General features: G+C 40.3%; 3 protein-coding genes across 6 annotated transcripts in view; 1 reads left to right on the top strand and 2 right to left on the bottom strand.

Moving 5' to 3' along the window:
* nme7 (NME/NM23 family member 7) overlaps nt 1–10,138 on the bottom strand; it is a 13,957-nt gene extending 3,819 nt beyond the window's left edge. The window contains exons 1-10 of the mRNA XM_020080873.2: nt 10,000–10,138; nt 8,032–8,133; nt 7,654–7,820; nt 7,042–7,152; nt 6,115–6,165; nt 5,710–5,917; nt 5,513–5,618; nt 3,086–3,150; nt 2,479–2,547; nt 2,147–2,248 (exon numbers count right to left, since the gene is read on the bottom strand). Coding sequence (XP_019936432.1) covers nt 2,147–2,248; nt 2,479–2,547; nt 3,086–3,150; nt 5,513–5,618; nt 5,710–5,917; nt 6,115–6,165; nt 7,042–7,152; nt 7,654–7,820; nt 8,032–8,133; nt 10,000–10,002 — 984 coding nt within the window. The 5' untranslated portion in view covers nt 10,003–10,138. The remainder of the gene's footprint in view (nt 1–2,146; nt 2,249–2,478; nt 2,548–3,085; nt 3,151–5,512; nt 5,619–5,709; nt 5,918–6,114; nt 6,166–7,041; nt 7,153–7,653; nt 7,821–8,031; nt 8,134–9,999) is intronic.
* LOC109625597 (homocysteine S-methyltransferase YbgG) lies at nt 768–15,397 on the top strand. 3 transcript variants are annotated; one of them, XM_069522488.1, is made up of 9 exons: nt 768–872; nt 10,660–10,777; nt 11,802–11,869; nt 11,975–12,147; nt 12,238–12,341; nt 13,310–13,471; nt 13,557–13,762; nt 15,043–15,122; nt 15,200–15,397. In XM_069522488.1, exons 2-9 carry the CDS (start codon nt 10,679–10,681, stop codon nt 15,286–15,288), a joined length of 981 nt encoding a protein of 326 aa, XP_069378589.1. In that variant the 5' UTR covers nt 768–872; nt 10,660–10,678; the 3' UTR covers nt 15,289–15,397. The 3 variants fall into 3 exon arrangements, with proteins under 3 accessions (XP_069378589.1, XP_069378590.1, XP_019936436.2); XM_069522489.1 differs by lacking the exon at nt 768–872 and adding an exon at nt 9,456–9,473; XM_020080877.2 differs by lacking the exon at nt 768–872 and adding an exon at nt 9,508–9,537.
* LOC109625594 (basic immunoglobulin-like variable motif-containing protein) lies at nt 15,337–23,513 on the bottom strand. 2 transcript variants are annotated; one of them, XM_020080872.2, is made up of 10 exons: nt 23,296–23,513; nt 21,348–21,892; nt 21,134–21,263; nt 20,781–20,876; nt 19,657–19,761; nt 19,479–19,573; nt 19,264–19,396; nt 17,767–17,850; nt 17,339–17,435; nt 15,337–17,253 (listed from the first exon to the last, which is right to left on the bottom strand). In XM_020080872.2, the coding sequence occupies exons 2-10, from the start codon at nt 21,820–21,822 to the stop codon at nt 16,951–16,953; spliced, it is 1,518 nt and encodes a 505-aa protein (XP_019936431.2). In that variant the 5' UTR covers nt 21,823–21,892; nt 23,296–23,513; the 3' UTR covers nt 15,337–16,950. The 2 variants fall into 2 exon arrangements, with proteins under 2 accessions (XP_019936431.2, XP_019936430.2); XM_020080871.2 differs by having other exon boundaries at nt 23,301–23,513.

Raw genomic sequence — 23,513 nt, 5'->3', positions numbered from 1 at the left:
AAGAGGCTGGGCCAGGACTGTCTAACAGAGGACTTCTGTGTCCGTCCATTCTGATATCAGGACACATCACAAGACAGAGCACAAGCTCATGCCTGAGTGAGTGTGAGAAAAAGTGGGCTGAGGGTGTGGAGTTGTGAATACACCAGGATCCTGTATTGAAAGATGTGTGGACCCTGAGCTAAATACTCCTTATGTCATAAATGTTGATTGTATCTGTTTGCTCCTGTAAAATAAACACAGCTATTTTAAATGATCTACCCTCAACTCTTAACATGACGAAGTGTTTGAGGTCACTTCATCCAAACGCCCAGCTGTAGAGTCATATGTTTCTTCACACACGACCTGTGCTATTTATGGATTAGTTGTTAGTCAACTGGAATAGATCAATATCCTGTTCTCATCACAAACAGCAAAGTAGACAGACATTCTGGCCTCTTCATAGAGTCTGAGGTAACACTGATTGTGCAGTCCAGTCTGTCCACATGATAATGACATCTGGAGTGTCTGCACGCACGCTGAGTTTAAAAAGAAAACGTACTGTACTTTGGTATTTTGACAGAACAATGTTACATGGCGTCACAGATGTGTCCTGTTGGTGACCTCATCAGTTCGCCCCTCACTCACTGATCTAGTTTGTGACTTCTTTTATTTTGAGTTCTCAGGGCTGCTGTGACTTTCCACTTATCTCGTGGATCAAATGACTGAGCTCCGCTGAAGAGTAGGAGAGTGAATGTTTAGGTTATTTGTCAGATAATACTGAGGTCAGTCTGAGGTCATGGTGTGATGAAACTGCTCGAGGTCTGAAGCAATCAGATAGGTTACAGAGGACGGCGAGAGAGAGGGCTGAAAACAAACGGGAGCAGCTGAAGCAGGTCAGTTTATACTTATATATTTTCAATAATTGGTCTTAATAAAAACAGCAGCCTCACTGGGTTTTAATATAATTTGTGATTATAACTTTTTTTCTAGCAACAATAAATTGCGCTGTGATTTTAAACCCAGGGTTGGTGATCCTGGAAAAGCTACACCCATATGAATGCTAACTGTCTAACAACTGTCAGAAGCCGATTTTAACGTGACTCGTTAGCCAATGTCTTGCTATTGTCTCTGCCTCAGTGGTGTATGTCACCACGGCTGAAGGGCAATTATTGTGTTTATAAATAAATAAATGACTTTATTGATGGCTATTGGCACGTGAAGAGGATTTAGACAAAAAAGATAAAAAAGTGTTTCAGAAACAACCTTAACCTAAATTTAAAAGATGCAATGTGTATATCAAACTCTACACACAGGGATTTACAGTGCAAACCAGGGCCAGGTCTGATGAAGGTAACTACTAAACACAGGGCAGTAGCAAAGGCTTTATTATTTTGGTGTCAATGAGGTGTAGAGTCATGTGACCTAGAAATCATTAGCTAATTAACAAAGCCCCTTCCTGCTCTGCTGCTTCTATCAGTCACATTTTGGCTGTGGCCCGCACGGCTGATGGTTAAGCACAGAATCTTTACAACGTGAGTAAATACAAAAATAATACAAACAGAAGGAAAAGCGGAGTCACGGACAAACAATGAACATGTAGGGGACTTGTGCAGGTGCAGTCCTTTATTTTTATTGTAAGCACACAATAATTAAAGGCAAAGCCTCTTATCATTAGATTTCACATCACGCACCGGCACAGCCCTGCAGCACTGGTTCCACAGCACCCAGGAACATGCATGAATGTGTGTTTTCACGCACACAGACACACACTGGCACCAACACACACACAGTGTATTTCTCCAGCCAACTCTTATCTAATCGCATAAGCCACAAAATGTTTACAGCGTACACCGCACAAGGGCTAACAAAAACTTCCAGCTCCTCACACATTAAATTTTCATGTGACCACTTTCAAAATTAATGAGTTTGAAATCAAATATTGAGTTAAGCTCGAATTTGACTGTATAAAAATTACATTGCATTGAATTTATGGTGAGAGTGTTTTTGACAGCAAGGACATTTGAAAAAGGATGATGAATCGATTATCCTTTCAAGGTGATGTATTGATTTTAACCACATTTAACTCAACATTTCACTTATTAGAGAAGCATCTAGTTTAGAATAGAGTGAGGAAATAAGAGACCATTTTAAATATGTTTTGACTCACTGGATCAGCAGGTCCACAGAACTCCCTGAATGTCTGTGGCACGTCAACGCCGTGGATCTCCAGGACCATGCAGGGTCCGGAACATAACTGGGTCACCATACTCTGCAGGTGGAGGTGGGAATACAGCCAATACTGTGATGATGAGTCTTTTGATTTAAAATGCAAAATAATACTTGATGATGATGATGATAAGCTTCATGTGGCTACTTCTAGTGACTGTTCTAGATCCTGACAAAAGATGAGCTGAGATGAGATTTTTGTATTTGCATTACTATCAGAAGAAGCAATTTTCAGGTTTATGATGCATACAACAACGTAGTGTTTATACTCACAGGATACTCAGTCACAACACCTTTGTAAACTTCATAGAATTCTTCTGCATTGGCTCGGTCCACATTGAACTGTCAGGATATAAAAAGAGTAGAGGAGGCGATTAACTTTTCTTATTCAAGCAAGAATACTTGGTGTATGTGTTTTGAATTGTAACAACAGCCCAATTATCATAAACTAACTTCCATAAAGAAAATTCTAACTAATGCATTAAGAACATCAAGGATATGAGACCATCATCCTTAGAACAAAAGTGTTTCATCAATGAAAGCACTAATTTGATTTCCCATTAACATTCTCAGTATGTGCTACAGGGATTGATTTATTTTTGTGCTTCCGACCAGAATGTGCATCACATCTGATGTGGCAAAAACGAATGGACTGTGAGAGGTCACCGTGAGCAGCAGTGACGCTGACTTCAATTAGGAGGTCAGGCTGGATCAGAGTAAATCAATACAGGACACAAAGAGGTTACATGAGTATAGCTGAGATACATAAGGGCGTATGAGCAAACTAATTAACTTCAGAGCAGATTTACATGAACAGAATTAAATTATGTATGGCAGACCAAAGCTCAAAGACATGAAATACTATTTTTTAAACTCTTACCATCTGAAGAGCTGAGATTTCAAATCCAGCCGCAGATATGGAGTTTAGGATCCCCCCCGTCAAACCTGTGAACACGTCAGAACTGTTGATGTCTGTGAGCTTTTATGAGCTTTTACTCCAAGTTTACACACATAAACTGACAAATAACTTGTTTAGTGCTGCAATAAACACTTCATTGTGATTTAAAACAAATCTGTGCAGCAGCAGACACAGTTCTCATTGCACTATCAAACATTGTTCTTATTTAATAATCAAATGTGCTGCTTAAGAGGTGATTATAATGCCCCTGTTCAGACATCAGTATTATCATATGTGCAATGACATCAGATCAGTGTCTCCTTTGGAAAAACAGTGAGATTGTCTTTCAGATGACCCGTCTATTAGAGGAGACATTATTTCTGTCCAGTCAGTCAACACATTACAGATAGAGAGTTTTATCTCTTGTTACTGTGGCCATGCATTAATGTACAATTGGTGGAGCAGCAGGGACAAAGGTGCAGCAGTGACAGTGAAGGTCAGACTGCCTCAGACACGCAGACACCCACGCAGACGCAGACACTCACACACTCACACTCACTCACACTCACACTCACACTCAAACACACACACCCACACACACACACACAGTCTAATTGAAAGTGGGCACTAGTCTGATAATCTCAGCCAGACATCGTGAAAACAAGTGGCCTGTGTACTCGTCAGGCAGGACACCCACTGTCTACATTTTCCATTCATTCTGGGGGCTGCTGTTGTGTAATCGTGACTTTCAGTTTGGACCAGGTGTACCAGCCTTATTTGAGCAATGGTTCAGTCACAGCTCGGCTGCATGTGTTTTAGGCAAGAAACCACCCCTGAGTCCTCTGTGCCCTCCCCAGGCAGCAACCTGCAGAGGAGGGGCACACACTCAACGCAGCTCCCAAAAGCAGCTGGTGCTGTTGCTAGGAGATCCTATTCTGGGTGCCTGGCAACAGAAGCTTCTCTATTCCAGTCATGTCTGATTGCATTTTCAGACACAACTTCCTTTGTCAGCACCGTGATTGGCTGCACCCTGCACACGTAGCTGTGGCGTACATTAGCCTCATAAGTGATCCTTGAGGGAAATCAGAGCAAGCTTTTTGATTGTGCTGGTCTCAGAACTGATTTAAAATCCCAGTTTGGGGTCCGCTTAACCAACCACCCACACTGAGTTACTATTTTTGGATTAGACCACAAGTGTCAGCACACGTCAGAAGGAACAGTGTGTGGTCATGTTAAAACATAAGAAAATACTTTAATCAGAGACAATTTATGATAATATATGAGAAATAAAGTCCTCTGTTTTCAGATTGATTGAAAGTGAACCAAACGAACTGGAAGAATAGAAGAAAACAAGAGAGAGCTTTAAATATACTTGATATGGTGACACAAATCTTAATTTAAAAAATTTACAATTTCAATCACTGATACTATTGTATATGTCTACTCTATGTTTTGGAGTTCAGTTACTCAATCGTGCCCTGCAGCAGAAAAAAACATGTCTTTACTTGTGTATGTTTTTTAACGGTTCCTCTCTCAAAGACCTTTCTCACACGAGACATTTTAACTTGTCAAAACAGGAAAAGCACAGGTGTAACTCCCATAATAACACTAATCATGGCACCATTCCATTTAGGTGTGGTAGAAAGTCATGCACAACTGGCAGCATGCACAGTATCAGGGTCCTGGCACACCTACATATCATGGAGACACATAAGGAATTAAAAGAGATCAAGTCAATTCTGCCTGCTCCTTTTTATTATTGTATTTCCTTTCTGATGTCGCTAGAGAGTTCAAGCTTGGACAAAAATGTCCTCTCAGCTCATTATGTTCAAATTTAGAAAAAAGACAAAAACAAAGTACAAGTAAGTAAGAACATGCAAGGAGACTAAATATAAACCTAGTTCCAAACCCATATCAAAGAAATCACTGCTGAGGATAAACACGCCAGGATCGGACCGTAGATCAGATTAATTTGTGGGAGCAGGCTGAGCCTCTTCACTTTCCTGTGTCTGATCGGTATGTCACGAAACAAGTACAGCCAACAACTCTTTGTGTGCATACTTTAGCTCTGTACAGGGACTTTCACATTTCACAGGTCACAGCTCCAGTGGCATGCTCCATGAACACGGATCAGGGCAGGGATTTGGAAAAATCCAAAGTAAAATTTGGTAACCACGTAGTGCCTCTGTGTGACACAAACACAGTAACAGCCACAGGTAGAAGAGCTCATACAAGGCAGTGGAATTCTTTTTTTACAACTAAATATGTAACTGGGTAAATTATGGCTTTTTACACAACTGGCATTTGTGGAATTATTAGGTAGCTGTATAGGCATCAATAAATACTGGTAGTTGTAGCTGTAGTATAATGGATAATGAAAGTATACATAAGTATATCTGTGCTCCTTACCTTCTGATATGGCATGAGGTTTGATGATGCAGCATGTGCAGTCTGTATAGAGAGCTGTGTTAGAGGGACCATGGCCAATTGTGGATGGGAAAAAAAATTCAAGCTCCTAAAAAAAAAAAGAAAGAGAAAATAGAGGTGGAAATACGTGACAATGTGGAGCATGGGCTACAAGGACACATATGAACGTGAACATGTACCTTTGCTGCTGCAGCAATTGAGTCAGAGCCGTGTCCAACATTTTTGACACCATCTGTTCCAAACTGGGCACGGGCACTCTGCGGGGCCTCCCTCCGTGCCACAGCAGAGTCTGTGGGTCCCAGGAGCTTCCTCCAGATAGACATGGCCTCATCACCCATCAGCTCCATGGCAACTACGGGCCCCGAGGAGGCAAACTGCACCAGGTTACTGCAAAATGAATTGTTAATTTAAAATGGAATATTTAGTGGCAGTAGGCCAGCTGCACTAAATGTGTCCAAATGTCACCACAATGTCACCAGGATCATTTTCACAAGTTCAGTTAATGATAACAGCCGGCTATAGAAAATCTTCTTTTGCTGTTTGTTCCTGCTCAGAATTAGAAAATCATTTACATGGGCACTTACTTGAAGAAAGGCTTTGATTGATGTTCCGCGTAAAACTCTGCTGCCTCTTTCCTGTCATTTAAGAAAACCATAAACCAGGGAATTAATAAGTGACCAAATTATCTCAAGTCAGTAAAAACTCTGTGTTCCAAACTAATGAGACTAATAAGACTTGATAGTTGATAGTATTTATGAGTGGAATTCGATTTGACTTTCTTAATTATTAAAAACAAAAGATGGCTCTGAGTGGACTTTAAGGTCATATCCTCAGATCCTAAATTATGGGAGTTTTAACAACCTGTTGATGGTTTAAATAACACAATAAAAGATATATTTATTTAGGATGATTCTAGCATGTTACAAATATGTTTTTTACTTTATTTTATTGACAACAGACCTTCATATTGGCTAACAAAAATTGTAACACTTTATTTTACACCTGTAGATTCTGGAAAAAGACTCTGTAAACTGGTACTAATTATAGAGAAAACTGAGATAACATTCTGGGAAATAAGTTAATTATCTCAGGTTTATAAGAAGTAAGTGATTTCAGGGAAATATTAGATATGGATCAGATTTTAGATCCTAGTAAAATAGCACAAAGTAGCAACCCTAGTACAAGCAAATGTTCTTCATTCATTAAGATATTCAAGGAATATCTGCAATATATACTTCAGGTCAAAAATTCTCATTATATCAATTCATATTTTAAAGACCTTGACTGGTTCACCAAAACAATTCCACCATGAGTTAGAAATGTTTTATATGCTAACATTCTCTGGTCCTAGCAAAGGCATATGTTCCTAATGAGTGTGAGACAGCCGAGCCGTCCATCTGTTTATGTGAGAATACTGGCACCACACAGCCTGTCTGCCTCTGTGACAAGAGTTTGTCTGATACATCCCTTGTAGTATCATTAGACTCTCCCCAGTGGGACTTTGCCCTTACCAAGTGAGCTTTGTCATCTTGGCTTTGGTCACAATCAGGTTGGAGGAGTATATCAGTTCAAGGACATCGCCGATCTTTGTAACTACGTCTGGCTTTATCAAAGCAAGAGTCCTAGAGAAAAATAGAGAAAAGGAAAAATATGCTACATAAGGACAGAAAAATGCATCAGGATGTAAAAGGATCATTTCTGATTTTACACATAACAGGAGACAACTTATCATCATACATCAAGACAGTTATAGGAATATATTTTGATTTCATATGTATTTACATGTTTATTTATCCATTATTTAATCCGGAAGGTACCATTGAGAGTCAGGGAGTCATGTTCAAGATGGGCAGCAATGAAATAAAACGTTTCTAATACATATTAAAAACAGAAACAAATAACACAAAAAAATAACATAATAAAACACAGCAAACATGTACAGATTACTAGTATTAGAAATCAAATTGATTTCCCATCTCTCACCATTCTGTCATAGAACACAGAACAGAACATATAAATAATGTTCGAAGTAAGATTATGAGCTTCTCTAGGAAGGTTTCATTTCAAGTAACTGGAGGATATTAGGATAATGTGGACTTATCACATAGACTAAACAATCTTACCTTTCTTTTTTGCTGCCAAGTTTGTTTGCTGTGTACTGATCCCCATACCCAGTCAGATTAAGCTGCCGTGAAAAAATGTTCACTCGATTCCCAACAAACAGGTCCTCTTGATGGATGTCGTCGTATTTGGTCCTTCTCAAAAATACTCGCTGGTTCTTTACATCAAACTACAAAAAACAAAACCATTGTTGTTGGTTTTTCAAAAAATAAATTACTTCAGCAATAAACATGATATCTTGTAAACCTAAAAAAAATCTGTTCTCATGCTGTTTGATATTTATATATTGTGTTTGAGACTAAAATCTTGATTTATTTAATCATGGTGAACTTGCTCTATAGGTAACACATGCATTGTTAGCTGCAGAAGTAAATACCTACCATTTCCACTGAGCCATCTTTGGGGTAGTAGAAAAGTTGGTAGTTCCGCAGGAGGGAGGCAATGGGGTCATACCACTCCGCATTAAAAGCAAAGCGATCCTCCTAGTAGTTAAAGACAAGATCCAAATCAGATTAATGCAGAGGTACAAAATATCAAATAACAAGGTTTCAAAAAATATAAAGTTGAAAGACAATGAGGCTCTGATTCAGAAACAAATATGATAAAGATTTTTATATATTTAGACGTCAGTCCCAGAAAGAGATGGAAAACTGTTTCACCATAACCTCAAATGAGAACAAGAAAAACACTGTGTGAGTCAACCATTTGAATTTTAACTAATATTTCTGTAAGGGTAAACAGCTCCATAGTTTCTATAGTAGACTTACCAATCATTTAAGTTTGTAATACAGCCACATCAATAATGTTTGGCAAGTTTTATTCCATTTAGTATAATTCAGAGTATTTCAGAGTATTAAAACTGGCTTGAGTTAGTTGGTACAAGACAGTGAACACCATGTTACTTTTAGAAAATACTGTTGCAAACTTTTCAATCTAACAATCAACTGCACATCCCCAGAGCAATGATGTTACTTTCACAGAAATAAACTGATGTTAATTGTGGGAGATTACATAAGAAAGTCAATGTAAGTTGATTCAAAGCATACAAAAACACCAGTATTGTTTTTTAAAGAGCTAAGTGTAGTCTCGTGGCAGACTATGGTAGGATTTACTTATTTACAGTCGTAAGTCTGGGTTCTTACAAACTCAAGGTTAAAGGTTTCTTTAACTGGCCGTCTTCAAATCAAAGACATGCTATTAAATGGCATTTGTTTTGTGACTGTTAACAACTAAGAGTGATTAAAGAATTATCTGATACAAAAACTTGTGTGAGGACAGATCTGACATGATTTGTATTATCTACCAAAAACAATCCTGATTCGTTAGCACTGTCATCTCACAGCAACAGCAGCCTGTGTTTGGTTTCCAGCACCATCACCATGGGAGCTCTAGTTTCCTCCCACAGTCCAAAGTCACGCATGTCAGGTGATTGACGACTTTATCCCGACCCTCGTGTGAGTAGGTTTGTGTCTGTGAAGGACAATGTGTCCACAGCGCTTCCTTGCATTCTGCCCATTGTTAACTTGAAAAAGCTCCAGCCCCTGTGACCTTGACCCCACAGATAAAATAAACATCTCTCTCCTGCTCTACAAAAACACAGGGAGGATGTGAACTCTCAGTATTTGGGTAATACTGGGTTTGGTTTTCTAACTGAACTAATTATCCAAGAATGAGATGTTGTGTCTAGCACACACAGATGTACAACTTATTGGAGATATGTTCTGCTTTATCCTGTTTATCTTTACTACCGGAGAGTCAGAACTAACAGTGAAGCCACTGCCTTGGCATCAGTGCCTTGCCAAAGGGCACGTCAGCAGAACAGGTGCTCTTTGTGATTGTGTTGCTTCTTTCACTGAATCCGCCCCATGTGTTGTTTCTCTCTTCAGGTTTGTCTGCACGCCAGCGAACAGTTTGGTTCTCTGCAGTGAAAACAATGGACAGCCTGACCAACCTATGTTGTTGTATTGTGGTAGTGCGGTTGTAACATTTAGACATTAAGATAACTTAGAGATCGACGTGCACGTCGACTGAAGCTAATAATGTGTATCTACTGATATTAGCTTGTTGTAAGCATATGCGATTATTTACCACCAATTGTTGCTGTTGCATATTAAAACGGTGTTAATTCAAAATGCTAATATTGATGACACATCTAGAATACCCTAGAGTAGTTAATAAGCTAATAAATTAATAACGTTAGCTTAATTGCTGTTATCCTGTTGTTGATATGCTAGATGCTAACATTAGCAAACAAGCTTCCGCATCAGCACACCGACGTTTCTCCTGGTATCGAATATTCACAGGCTACGTTCACACGATAGAAGACGAGCAGTGGAGGTTTCACTTACCATTTTTAGAAAGTAGCGACTAATACATCCCGATCTGTTGTCACGTTGCTAACGTTAGCTGCCCGGGCTATGCTCCGTTTCTATAGTAACTGTAGCGAAAAGCCGAGGTGCGTTCAAGACTCACTGTAACAAGATGCGGAAATACAAGTCAACTAATGAAATAGCTCTAATATACATGGAGGTTTTATATAAATAACAACAAACATACTGCAGCATCCACACTTGTTAGGTGTCGTTAGTAACATGTGCATAGCATATAAATGAGGTACAAGAAAATATCACATTTGGGAAAAGCCTGACTGGAAGGTGCTGTGGACTTGTTGACGTTGTGATTTCACATTTCAGTGACAAAAGTATAAAGTCACAATGATTCACTCATTCGTGATCTGAATTATATTATGATACAACACCGTTCACCTTCCGCATGCAACATAGCCATTGTGTAATGCGCCATCTAGCGGTCATAAGGTTCAATAGTGAAGATCGGAATAACCTCAATTATTCAAAGTTCCGAGTGGCAGCAAAGGCACCATTTGACCCTTCTCTGTAACCCGGAACAACAACAGTTTATGAAGCGACCTCATGAGTTTTATCACCACTGTATGAGATCAGTGTCTGTCAGCAGTCTGTGTTATAATAATAGTTGTAATATTATTTTAGGTTTAACCAGTGTTTCTCTATGGCTTCACGTCTGAGAGCTTACATGACTGATAATGAACCTCTGATTCTGGATGGTGGACTAGCGACTGAACTGGAAGCTCAAGGAATACATTTACAGGTACAGCTTCAAATAATACAACTGAATACACACTTCATGCTCCGTACATACACATATGTCTCTTTCCTCCCAGCCTGCAATGATTTCACATTTAAATACTTACTATCTTAGCAGGTAGGCTGCACTGCACAATTTCATTTTTTTGTAAATAGTTTAAGAATATTTCTATGTGTTTAGAAGGCTAACATCAGATATAGCTACATCTTTATAAATCAAATGTAGCATCATGCACTTTGTATTCCAGCTGAGCTGACCAAGTAAACACTGACACCGCAGGAACTAACTCATCACAATGAGATAGCATAAAGCTGTGTCTCCATGGTAAAAGTCAATGTGAAATAGTGGAATGAAACTTTAAAAACACCTATTAGGACAATACCACAATGTAATGCTAAAGTTTTTACAAGTAAATATTCCAAAATCTAAATGAAGTGTGTAATTATTATTCAGAAAATGTAGCTAAGTATTATTAATATTATTGCATAATACTGGGTTATTAATATTGTTGATTTAGTTATTCACTTACAATAAATATCACCATGCCTGTGGTTGACTACCAGCTTATATTGTTGAATATGATGCCATGTAACAATTCTATATGCAAGTAGCTATGGCTGGCCAATAAACAATATCAGTTATTATTGCAATGTCATTTTCATCAAAAGCAATATAACACAGGTTCAATATATCAATACAATGCTTATGCATTGTGCAAACACAGTGAGGAGGTATAATGGATCATTGATCGACCTCAGATTTGTAAAATATTCTGCTGTTTGTCAAGTCTTTGTCTTTGTCAACCACAACCTTCACTCTGGAGCAAAATTCTGTTGTTAAACTTGAATATGACATTATTGATATCGACTGATATGAACATTTGTATCTTGATATAATCTTTGGCCATATTGCGCAGCACTACAAGCAGACATCCAACTCTGTATAGAAAAGAATGGATTAACAGTTCTTAATATATCATCAGTGTTAAGAAATAGACTGATGTGTCTTGTGTGTCTCACACACATAGGGAGATCCGTTGTGGAGTGCCAGACTGTTGCACACCAATCCCCAGGCCATAAGAGAGGCTCATTACAGGTGGGTCCACATGAAAAAGTCTGGTCGCAGAGTCAGTAGAATAATGGTGAAGAAATGATAACCAGCTGCAGGAACCATGTGTTTTTTATTTTTATTTTACCACAGGTTCCTCCTCAGTGGAGCTGATGTTATCACCACAGCCACATACCAGGCAAGTATCACAGGGTTCATCACTCACATGGACGTGAGCTCTGAAACTGCCAGAGAGCTGCTGATGTCTGGTGTTCACCTGGCCAAAGAGTCAGTGAAGAGATTTGTCTCCGACAGCCGTCCAACAGGTACAGACTCAGACACTGATATCTTTTGAGCTGAGTGGAGCCAGTGCGTCTTTGTGCTATTTGAATGCTGTGATTTGTTTATTTCTTCAGAGCAGAGATCTCCCTTGGTGGCCGGCTCTGTTGGACCATACGGGGCTTTTCTGCACAATGGTTCAGAGTACACTGGGGTGTATGCAGAGGAGATGAGTATTGAGGTGAGTGGTTCTCACTGTGCTCATACTGGTTCCTTTAAAGTCATTATGAATGCTCTGTGAGGTTGACACACACAGAACTTGAATGGCACCTAAACTTGTACATAACTCCACCTTCACATGATTTAGAAGTGGTCTGATAACCTTCGTGATTTATTTGTCATAAAGCATGGTTAAAGAAAGTGAAACAAAATGTCTGGATCTGTGCTTTAATCTGTATTTGCACTAAAATGTAATGGGTTTGTAAAAGACTACATTTATAAACTTCCTGAAGGTTATAAATCTAGTTCAGGTAAATTAAAGGTGACTTTGTCAGAGGTCCACATAGGTGAATGGCTGGATGAATGAATGGATGATTTTTTTAGATAATAAACAACAAAAATGAATTCATTACCATGCCTACCATTACTAAACAAAATAAAAAAATATGCACAAAGTTACCTTCAAAAATTAAGTCAACGAAGCATCTAAAGTATCATCAGGAACACACATTTCTCTCACATATATCGCCACCAAACTTTAGGGGCCATAAGCAACTAGTTAACAAAAACATAAAGTGAGCTAGGGTGTATATTAGACAGACATAAAAATATAAATTCTTAAACAATTGGCACACTGAATATAAACAAACAAACTGGTGCAGAGCGACATGCTGTCAAACAAAGTGATTTACCTGGATACACCCACACCTTAAATAACCTCCCCTTCAAATTCCTCCCCTTGCACAGAATATTCCTCTGCTAACCCTGACATCACACAATGGGCCTTAATTCTTGCTTGAGATTCTTTAACAGGGTTCTTCCTAAGCCCAGGCTCCACCAAGTTTCATGGGAAATTCAGTATGTTTTGCATAATTCCTGCTCACAATTAGAAAAAGGACAGGAATGAAAACCTAACCTCTTTGGTCGAGGTGTAATTTGGTGTAATTAACTCGATTTTCAGAATCTAAGGTTTTCTTTTAACCCCAAAAGGATCTTAAAGCATGGCATCAGCCACAGATTGGTTGCTTAGCAGCAGCAGGAGCTGACCTCATTGCTTTTGAGACGATCCCAAGTATCAAGGAGGCGGAGGCTCTGGTGGAGCTGCTGAGAGAGTTTCCAAACACCAAAGCCTGGCTCTCCTTCTCCTGTAAGGTAACCATTGTACATGAAGAGTATACAGGTAATGTTGATCCATTAGTGTTTTAGAGAGACTCCCGCTCTGTACAAAATCTGTCAGGATGGGATGTGCATATCAGACGGCAGCCTGTTCACAGACGCAGTGAAGATTGCGAACAGATCCACACAACTGGTCGCTGTAGGAGTCAACTGCTGCTCTCCAGCACTGGTGGAGCGGCTGCTGGACTCTGCAGGCTCCCTGCTGAGCCCAGATATGAGCTGGGTGGTGTACCCCAACAGTGGAGAGGAGTGGGACACTGAGCAGGGGTGAGTCCAAAGTCGTGAGCTGCGTCTCAATTCAGGGGCTGCATTTAAACACTGGTTACGTCTCTGCGGCAGAAGACTGTCCCATTTTAAAGGCTCCTTCAAATGCAGCTGAGAAATGAATCGAGAAACAAAGGATCCTTCACAGCCCAACCTATCCCAGGATTCATTGGGCTTCAGTGACAAAAAATTTACTCAGGCTTAAACTCAACAGTTAACAGTTCTCAAATTAAAAATAAAATAAAACTCAAAATAATTTCGAACTGTTCAACTGCAGCTCTGTTGCTTGGCAACAGCAGTCATTTTCTGTAGACCAGACTGTCTCAATTCAGTTCGACCCTCACGGACTCTGCGGCCCACGAAGGAGGCAGTCTTTTTAGGCCAAGTAGACACGTCATCAGAGGGACGCAGCCCCTGAATTTGAACAGCTATCGAGTTTTAATAATTAAGTCACAGCTTTAACTACCTCTGTATTTTTATCAACAGATGTGGCATCATGACAAACACATCTAGAAATTAAGGAAAAATTGTGTAAAGGCAATGTTTTCCTCACCACCATAGTAACCAATTATCCCTGTATCAGTCATTCTACTTGATTGAAAACAGATCCCGAGCAAAAAGTGTTTCCATTTGGTGAAGAGTACACTGAAAATCCTTCCCTGCGTTTCCACACCAGATCTACATTGACACACCTCTCCGAACACATGTGTTATAAAATAATACATCTTACAACAGGATAGTCTAGAAATCCATTAAAGAAAACTTAAGATACAAATGATGTTGTTGGTGAGGCTGCTCTCGGACTGCTCTCTCATTTTAACCCGACCATGCTCTTTGCAGCTTCATATGTAGGAAAATACTGAATAAAATATTTCATCTGTATCTGAATGTAGTTAAAGTGAAATAATCAGACGAAGTCTCTTCTTTTAACTGAGCCCTGTGACTTTCCAATGAGAAATCCTACATGTAGTTCAACTTTCTTTCTGTCTGTTTTGTTTTTCAATTTTCTAAGCAATATTTCATCCAATCAACTTGCAGTAAACAGCAACGTCTCAGAATGTTGATTTGTGAGTTTGTGAATGGCAGCCATTTTCCTTGGCACACACTAACGGACTCATATTCACAAATCACAATTTGCCTCGTAGGGCTCAATAAACTGTACAAGGTGCGACATCCTCTTAAACCCTCAACTAGGGTGAAGAAAAACATACTTGTAGTTACTATTTGTCTTTTCCAAAGTGCACAGAGGCACACAACAACATCTGTTTTTTTTTCCTACAAAGGTGGCTGACGTCAGGAAAAACATCAGCATCAATACCCAAACTCAGTCATACATGGATGAAGCAAGGTGCCTTTTTGATAGGTAAGATGAAAAGTTTTCTTTTCTCTTTTGTCTTTTGTATCAGTCTGTCCTCTGAAGACTCTCTCTCTCTCCATTAGGAGGCTGCTGCCGTATTGGTCCTGCTCACGTAAAAGAGTTACGACAACAGTTAAAAGGAAGTTGTACGTCTGCAGCCTCTGCAGTGTGACTGGACTGAGACTGTAACAGTGATAGTCACAAAGACAGAAGTCTGTCCTGGGAGCTTGTAAAAATCTTAATTTATTGTAAAATAAATAAAATATACCACTACATCAAAACCATGTGGGTACACAATGACATCTGTATTGGGTCAAAGACAAAGACCTTATTGGTTAAAGTGTAAGAATAAATTAAGTCTGTACATAGACAGAAAAATAAAAGCATGTAGTTTGAGGGTGTGAAGGATTCCACCATCACTTCTGTACAGATCCTGTCTTTTAAAAACTGGAACAGTCTATGCAACAGTCTCACTGTAGGATTCACTAAGCACAACAGCTGCTTTAACAACACTTGGGACTGGACGGCATTTCCACTGAACTAACCACTGTACGTCAGGCACAAAACAAGCCCACTCACTGTACCTCTACTATGGGAATATGGAGGGGTGATCTTTAAACTGAATTTACAGCACAATGTGTCACTGTCATGTTTCCTAAGACAGCATGAATATAATGTATTCCAATACAGTATCAAAGCAGTGAGGTAAAGACGATGTGATATAAACATAACTGAGCTCACAGAAATGTGTTTGATTAGTTTAAGGATAAAGTGAAAATAATCCCGTAGTGTGACTCACCTGTGAGTGTAAATACTCGGGTGGACAAAATAAAAGAAACACCTTCCAGTGCTGTGGCCCCATGATACTCATGTTTTAATAAGTGTTGATTTACTGATCTTCATTTTTAAGGCTTTAATGTTTTGTTCAGGAAATATCTCCTAGAAACGACTGTCTCTCATTAACAGCAAGTATTCTACTGTTTGCAATATGTCGCCATGATTTTAAGGAAGACTGCACTATTTGAAACTGATGCTCAAGCAATCCAGACAGCAACCATCTGTCCTCCATATGTCTGCCAGGTGTCGTCTGCTGCCTCCAAAGTCAAATCACAACAAAAAATAGTGTGATCGATTTAATATGTCTCACGTGTGTAGCTGCCTGTGTGATTGTGACCTGTAAATGGTTGCTGGTGCATCAGTCCCAAGTTTACGGACCCTCACCAACATTATCTTCAACCCAATATTCGATTAAAAGTAATGCAAACTATGTTATGGCTTCAAACTGACAGTTGAGTTAATAACAAATGCCTACAACGCATGTATCATCCTGACAAGAAATGCATGTGACTCCAGAGCTCATGCCTATGTACACAGAACTCTATTATTGCTCAGATATCTAGATGTTAATTCATTAAAATAACAGTTAAGTTTGTTTTGCCATTATGCTGGAGGGGATACCCACAAGAGCATTAACTGTATTAATCCAACGCTGAAAAAAGTTCTTCTGTTCTTCTTCTGCTTCTGTTTAAATATAGTTTGATTAAAAACTACAAGGCCTAGTCGTGTTAGAACATTATCTTTTGAAACCAAATATTTGGGGTGCATTTTTAAAGATTTACATCTTCAGTATGAACTTATGGGTTCGGAGTTAAGTGCCACAAACAGGGTGGAGAAGCCAGAACATACAGACAGATGGACTGTTATGGTCTTGTTTTTGACATATATTGATGATAAAATACAGAACAACTCCAGACTTTCTGTAACTGTATCTTAAGGCTACCGAAATGTGTTATAGTGTTATTTCGTCCTCCCCTGTACGTCACGCTGAACGTTTTCAGTCTGTGATGTCTTCTGCGAGGTCGCTGTCAGGGGAGCTCCTCTGTCTGTACTCTGTGGTGTTGGACAGGCGTTTCCAGCTGCTCTCTTTCTGACTTCCCATACTGTGCGAGCGTCCCAGGTGAGCCAGGCGTTTACTCGACGTCCTCTCCTCCGTGTCCTCTGAGACGTGTCCGTGGGACCGCTCCGCGCTGGAGTGGTGGAAGTCGTGGCGCAGGTTCTCCAAATTCATCGCCCAGGGGCCGAGCTTCTGCCAGTTCACCCTCTGGAACGCCATGATGCAGTGCAGGTTGCCGCCCACCTGTGAGCCAGAGGGAGTCTTTTACTTCTACCCCACATGTGTTTACTCAAAGAACCATGAAAACAACAGATGTGAGGAAAGGAACCTTTTTGGTTTTGCGGTGCTGGATCCCCCTCTCTGTGTGACGAATGTCCAGGTATTCCGGGTTCTGTGTGTTGAGGTCAGTCACAATGTCCAGCCACCTGAAAAGAGTGGTTACATGTTACAGAGCATAACGGTGACCGCCCACTTTGACCCACCGACATGATTTTTGTGGTTGTGGTAGACATTTCCATGGTAACAGCCAGCTCTATCGATCAGAAACATTGCTATTACACTTGAGGATTGTGGGTAGTGCAGTACTTCTCCCATTGTGAATAAAACAGTTGATATTATACAGACGTTTGGCTTGGTAAATTCTTGGATGGTTACAAGATTAAGGCTGGGATTTTTATTTCCAGAACCACACAGCTGAGCTATGTTGTCAACAGTGTTGATACAATGCAGCAGCGAGTGAGGAGAAACAGAGCTTACTTTTTACAATGAATAGCTGGGTGTTTCCTGCTGGGCTCTCCGATGAGGATCCAGTGCTCCATTTCATTTGTGGGTAGAGGGCCCCTTTGCACAGCAGAGAACAGCTTGTCTGTTTATAAACTGTGATTTATACAGTGTTTACACAGTCCATTAATTGATAGGTCGAGCAGCAGAACAATATTCAACCACTATATAACATCAAATACAAGACCTTTCCAGACTGATCGAGACACAGATCAAGGTTAATAAGATCATGCACAATTAAAGGAGAGAGAGGCTTCACTGTGAGAACATTTCTCAATTGTGTTGATGGCAGAGCAAGTGGTCTCTTGCACACATGCAGACAGCAGCACGTAGTAAAAATGTGACGTGAAAAAAAGAACTACAATTTCTATTTTTGTAAGCACTTTGGATGATCCATGTCTACTAGTTTCCATTTTCAAAAAATGGAAACTCATTTTCCAGATTTTCCAGGTCTGGGTTTTTTCCAGTCTTTTTCTGTAACCTTGGAGTCATCAGAAGAGAACTGGGTATATGAGGGGTGCACAAACAATGCATGAAGGTTGCTCACCCACTTCGCAGAAGTCAAAGCGTGAGGCAAATCAGTCTTGTATGAGAGAAATTTCATGTCCTCAAACTCAAAATGCTTAAAGGAAGAACTGCATAGGTCCTCAAGCACAAAAAAACACAAACCTCAGCTGGCTGACACTCTAAAGAACACATATAAAGAACACATATAGCCATGTAGAACATGTCAGACAGAATAAGCTATAGCTCTGTCTGTGCCACCACCATGGAAGCCATACCTCAACCCAGTGGGAAATGACTCTAATGCCGCCAGACACATTGCCTGATGTATCTGGAGCATGATGACAGAGCTCAGCGAACAAGAGGTGCCAGCTTGAGCTCGATAAGTCTTATCAAGCTGCAACGCAGTGAACCTGCAGTGCTTAGATTGGAGGGTTGTGGGTCCGCCTAAACCGTGGTTATGGGACAAGGCTAGATAATTGGGCAGAGTTGGTTCCTTAGGTGGGGAATTGACCAAACCAGTATTTTCAGCTCCACCCAAATCCCCAAATTTTCCATTTGAGTCTCAGGCAGACAGAAACTTATTCTATGTTAAAGTCAACTCTGAAACAAAGTTGGGGAACATGGGCAAGAGGTTCTTTACCAATGTCAGCTTAAGAGGAAGAAAATCCCTCTTCTAACCCTCGGAAGAAAGGGCCACATCCTCTGACCATGAATATACAGATGTCCAGCATGCCGTCATCTTCATGATGAGCAGCTAGCTCAGGTTGTGGTTGGGTATCGCTCAACGAGGACTCAGGCTCAAGCTTAAATAACCCCTCAACAAACTTAGCTAACTTCGATCGGGGGGCATAATATCCCATACTTCCTGTGTGGTACTAAGTAAGGGGCTAAACACCTAATTGATCATTCACAAAACTAATCAGCAGAACAATCTGTAATGACAATAATCCCAGAGATGTGACCTACCTGTAAGCTTTTGCTGCTTTGAGTGGTGTAGCTTCAAAGCCCACTGGGCAGAAGTAGTGGTTCTGACAGTGGTAAATGTAGGCCATGGACTCATCCTTCAGCCCTTGTGTCAGCTTCATCAACGCTCCTTCCGCTAAACAGATTAGAGCAGTTACCACTTGTTTAAGCTCTTTATGAGCAGATATATAGGGGAGGTTGGAAGCAGTGGGACTAACCTGTTTCTCCTGCAGTCTTGTGTTTTCCATGGGGTTTGTAAAGAATGTAGGAGCAACCTCGCACTCTGAAGTTGTCGTTGATTTGTCTGAACCACCTGAGAGATAAAACGCACTGATTAAGGAGTTGGGTGTGTTTCCTGAGACGGAGTGATTCATTTAAAAGGCCACGTTTGTGTACCGCATTAAAGTAGCGTTTCCGGTGAAAGGACCAAACTTTATCTCTTCAAAAGGCGGCTGAAAGCCAAGAATATGCAGAGCCTCCTCCTGAGAGATGGGTGGGAGACTAGCAACACAAATAAAGGTGCACATATTAGTAAGTGACTGCAACTTCAATGCAACAGAAAATATGCAAATCATCCCGCATGATACCAGTTGAAAAGATAACTTATTCAAAACAAGAGAACAGAACAACTGCTTTCAGATCACGCTGATTTGGATCTGTCTCGACAGTTAATTGATGGGTCCTACATTTTTGGACTGAAAGACAGCAGTGTTCTGGGATCCGAGGGAACAGCTTGTTATCTGGAGCAGTAGCAACAAGTACTGGCTCATGTCCATGGTGCGTTTAATCACAATGTTTTTTTTTCATCATCTACACTGACAGCTGCAGAAGCTGTAAGGACGACAACTACCATGTCAAATTCTCAGGGAACACTGTGTTGCTGTCTCCTTCAGCATCCAGAGCAGGAGATTGTCTTCCTGCTCTTTAAGTGGTCTGATGACAACAATTTAAGAGTTGAATACGTCCAAAACAAAATAACTAATTGCTACTTTTAATGAATTCTGCTGCTGTGAACATGGGTTAATTCAGAAATTAACAAAAGTTTTTACCAGCGGGCTGGCCAGAGAAACTCTGGAGAATGTTGGGAGGCAGTCACTTGGCCATTTGCGTTCTCACCTTCAAAAGATTATCCAAAGTTTTGTGCATGTCTGAAAGAAGCTACAGAGGGATTACAAAACAAGAGAAGAGTGCACTACTCTGAATTCTTTTTCACCCAGTTCAGTTATTCCTCGTTGTTTTCAATCAGTTCGTAACTGAGATTCCTTTCACATTTCATTTGCTGGTTTGAGTCTGACATTATTGATAAGATCTGTTCAAAGCAGACCAAACTGAGGGATCTGACTTATTTTAATGTCAAGGAGGAAAACAATGAACACGCTGTACCTACCTGAGAATGTGTAAGCAGTGTTCTGCTTTACAGGACATCGACCTGACTTGGGCTGATGTGAACTGAGCATCTTACTTTGTCATGAGCTGTGTTTGTACATGAAATCTGAGAGAGGACATAATGTGCAGCTCACCTCCCTGCACCCATAGTGGTGTATAAAAAGTTCCAACAGGACACCAAGGAGGAGATTCCACATGAAGTCTTGTACTGGGGCCGACTGATGCAATACCTGAGATAATAAACAAATCCACAGAGTAAACCATTACATTTACAATGTGATGCAATACTGTCATTTCCAGTATAAAGTCTCTAAAGAGTACCAGGTGGAAACAGTGCATGTTAACCAAAATGCCTGACTAAATCGGGTTTAATATATAACCTCTCCTCGCATGTCAAGTACAAGTTATGGTTTCCTGCCTGTCCATCAACAATTGTTTGTGTGCTGTGATTATTCAAAAAATGTTGAGGCACTAAATGGAACATTACCATCTTCTGAGGTCGAGCACTTTACGCTGTTTGATCTCCTCCAGCGAGGCGTGAGGAGGGATGTCTTGCAGATTTCGGCTGGGTCTGTCTGATGACTTCATCTTCTTGGTGCTGCATTTCTTTACATTGCCTGAAATGTAGTAGTTCGAGATTATCTTACTGACAAATTTTACAAATTCGTATCACAGACTTCAGTCATGAGATCATTTCTTACTTGTTCTTATTTTTCTCATAAGCACGGCATCGAAGTCTACTGTGTCGATCTCCCAAGCCAGAATAGGCTTGGTGTTGCCAGAGGACACTTGCTCCATTTCATAGTCCCCGTCTGATCCCACATGGGCCCCACAAGTGCTGAAGTCCACTGAGGGTTTGGGCTTCACCAGCGCAGGCCCATCATCCTGCTTGTTCTGTACCATGTCCCTGGTTGTACTCGGGGGACAATACACCGAAGCAGCCTGGTTGAGGAGAGCATAGTCCGAGCACACTGTGTAGAACTTTTCTCTGGAGTGTGTGACCGGGCAGGTCCATGGCAGTTGGAGCTCGACGCTGGAAGCCCTCCTCGCTCTGGCGGCCTCCCGGGTCAGGGAGCTGATCAGGCTGCGGCCCTCTTCATCAGTTGTCCTCTGCTGCCCTGATTGCTCTTCTGGCCGAGACTGGTTCCCTCCTTGACTCTCTGATGTGTTAGGCATTGAACCGCCAGTTTAATGATGGGAGAAGAAGCTGAAGCTGACTGTGATGCTGAAGTGACAGCTGTCTCTTCTGGGGATGAGAAGAGAGGCATTTATAAAAACAGCACACAGATTTAAAAGGAGGATATTGAGGAAGTGCAGTGACAACAGGGTTTCAACACACAATGATCACATACACATGGTTTTCAAAGTCACAACCCTGAATATCATTGTTTAAAGTTACAGTGATGTTAGATAAAATAAAATAAGACTTTATCAATCCAGAAGGATTTTCTTGTTCCAGCTTGCTCTGAGGGTCACAGTTACCCAATATGTAACAGAGTACGGAGAATAAAACGATAAAGAATTAAGTTTAAAAACACAAGTGTAGACAAAAACTAAAGTATTTAATGTATATATGAAGTGTATACACAGTAAATGCAGAATTAGTGCCTCATAGTATGGAAGTGGAATATTGCACATGATGTGCAATAGCCTCAACACAAGCTTTTTAATAACATGTCAATTGTTTTACTGTCTTTTTTACCATTTGTCTCTTATTATTTGTATTATTTGTTTTCATTTCCTGTAATGCTGCTGGAATTTTAATTTGCCTGAGGGAGTCCTCCCGAGGGATCAATGAAGTTTGATCTAATCTAATCTAATCTAATATGGAGAAAAAAACAGTAATGTTGCAGATGAATAGTCGTATTGTACTTATATTGAAGATAAATATTTATATTGCAAATTAATTGTTATATTGTACTTTTATTGCAAATGGATAGTTATATTGTACTTATATTTCAAATGAATACTTATATTGTACTTATATTGCAGGTGAATAGTTATATTGTACACAGATAGTTATATTATGGATGAGTAGTTATATTGCAGATTGTTGTTGTATTGCACACAAATAGTTTGACTGCAGATGAATAGTTATATTATGGATGAGTAGGAATATAGCAGATGAGTAGTTATATAGCAGATGAGTAGTTGTAGTTATATAGCAGATGAGTAGTTATATAGCAGATGAGTAGTTGTAGTTATATAGCAGATGAATAGTTATATAGCAGATGAGTAGTTATATAGCAGATGAGTAGTTATATAGCAGATGAATAGTTATATAGTTATATAGCAGATGAATAGTTATATAGTTATATAGCAGATGAGTAGTTATATAGCAGATGAATAGTTATATAGCAGATGAATAGTTATATAGCAGATGAATAGGAATATTGCCGGGTTGTAACACTGTTGGTGTGATTTCTGTGTGATTGTCGGTGGTCCTCCCTGCAGAGGGGGGTGAGGTCTGAGTCGCTCCTCGGTGGCCTGAGTACCACTGAAGGTTTGATGGTGTGACACCACGCATGGGACTGAGAGGAGGCCATGGTACTAAGCAGGACAGGATCACACAACATCACCTTTAACCAACAATAAGTCACACAGTGAGGACGCAGCCTGCTGCTGTTGTTGCTGAACATTAACACACACCTCACCTGGGAAGCCGCTGTGCGCTAGTTAGCCTGTGTACACGCGCCCAGCTGTCACGCGGATGTCTCCATCGCAGCGAGAAGCAAAGTGTCACGACGGAAAGTGTGTGTGAGCTGGTTAAACTTCAATCTAGCCTCACGTGCACGCAGCTCAGTGCATCAACACGGACCATGTCAAAATTCATCCATGTTAGTCCTGCACCGTCCTGCTAACACCCA

Source organism: Paralichthys olivaceus, chromosome 3 (genome assembly GCF_024713975.1).
Source record: "Paralichthys olivaceus isolate ysfri-2021 chromosome 3, ASM2471397v2, whole genome shotgun sequence".
NCBI lineage: Eukaryota > Metazoa > Chordata > Actinopteri > Pleuronectiformes > Paralichthyidae > Paralichthys > Paralichthys olivaceus.
The sequence above is the reverse complement of the archived record's forward strand: the minus strand, read 5'-3'. Positions and strand labels throughout refer to the sequence as shown.

Coding starts and splice junctions, on each gene's coding strand:
- LOC109625594 (XM_020080872.2), bottom strand. CDS start 21,822: ATGCCTAACACATCAGAGAGTCAAGGAGGGAACCAGTCTCGGCCAGAA. Junction 19,397..19,478: donor CAAGACTGCAGGAGAAACAG/GTTAGTCCCACT, acceptor TAATCTGTTTAG/CGGAAGGAGCGTTGATGAAG. Junction 17,254..17,338: donor AGCACCGCAAAACCAAAAAG/GTTCCTTTCCTC, acceptor TCTGGCTCACAG/GTGGGCGGCAACCTGCACTG.
- LOC109625597 (XM_069522488.1), top strand. CDS start 10,679: ATGGCTTCACGTCTGAGAGCTTACATGACTGATAATGAACCTCTGATT. Junction 11,870..11,974: donor ATAAGAGAGGCTCATTACAG/GTGGGTCCACAT, acceptor ATTTTACCACAG/GTTCCTCCTCAGTGGAGCTG. Junction 15,123..15,199: donor GCAAGGTGCCTTTTTGATAG/GTAAGATGAAAA, acceptor TCTCTCCATTAG/GAGGCTGCTGCCGTATTGGT.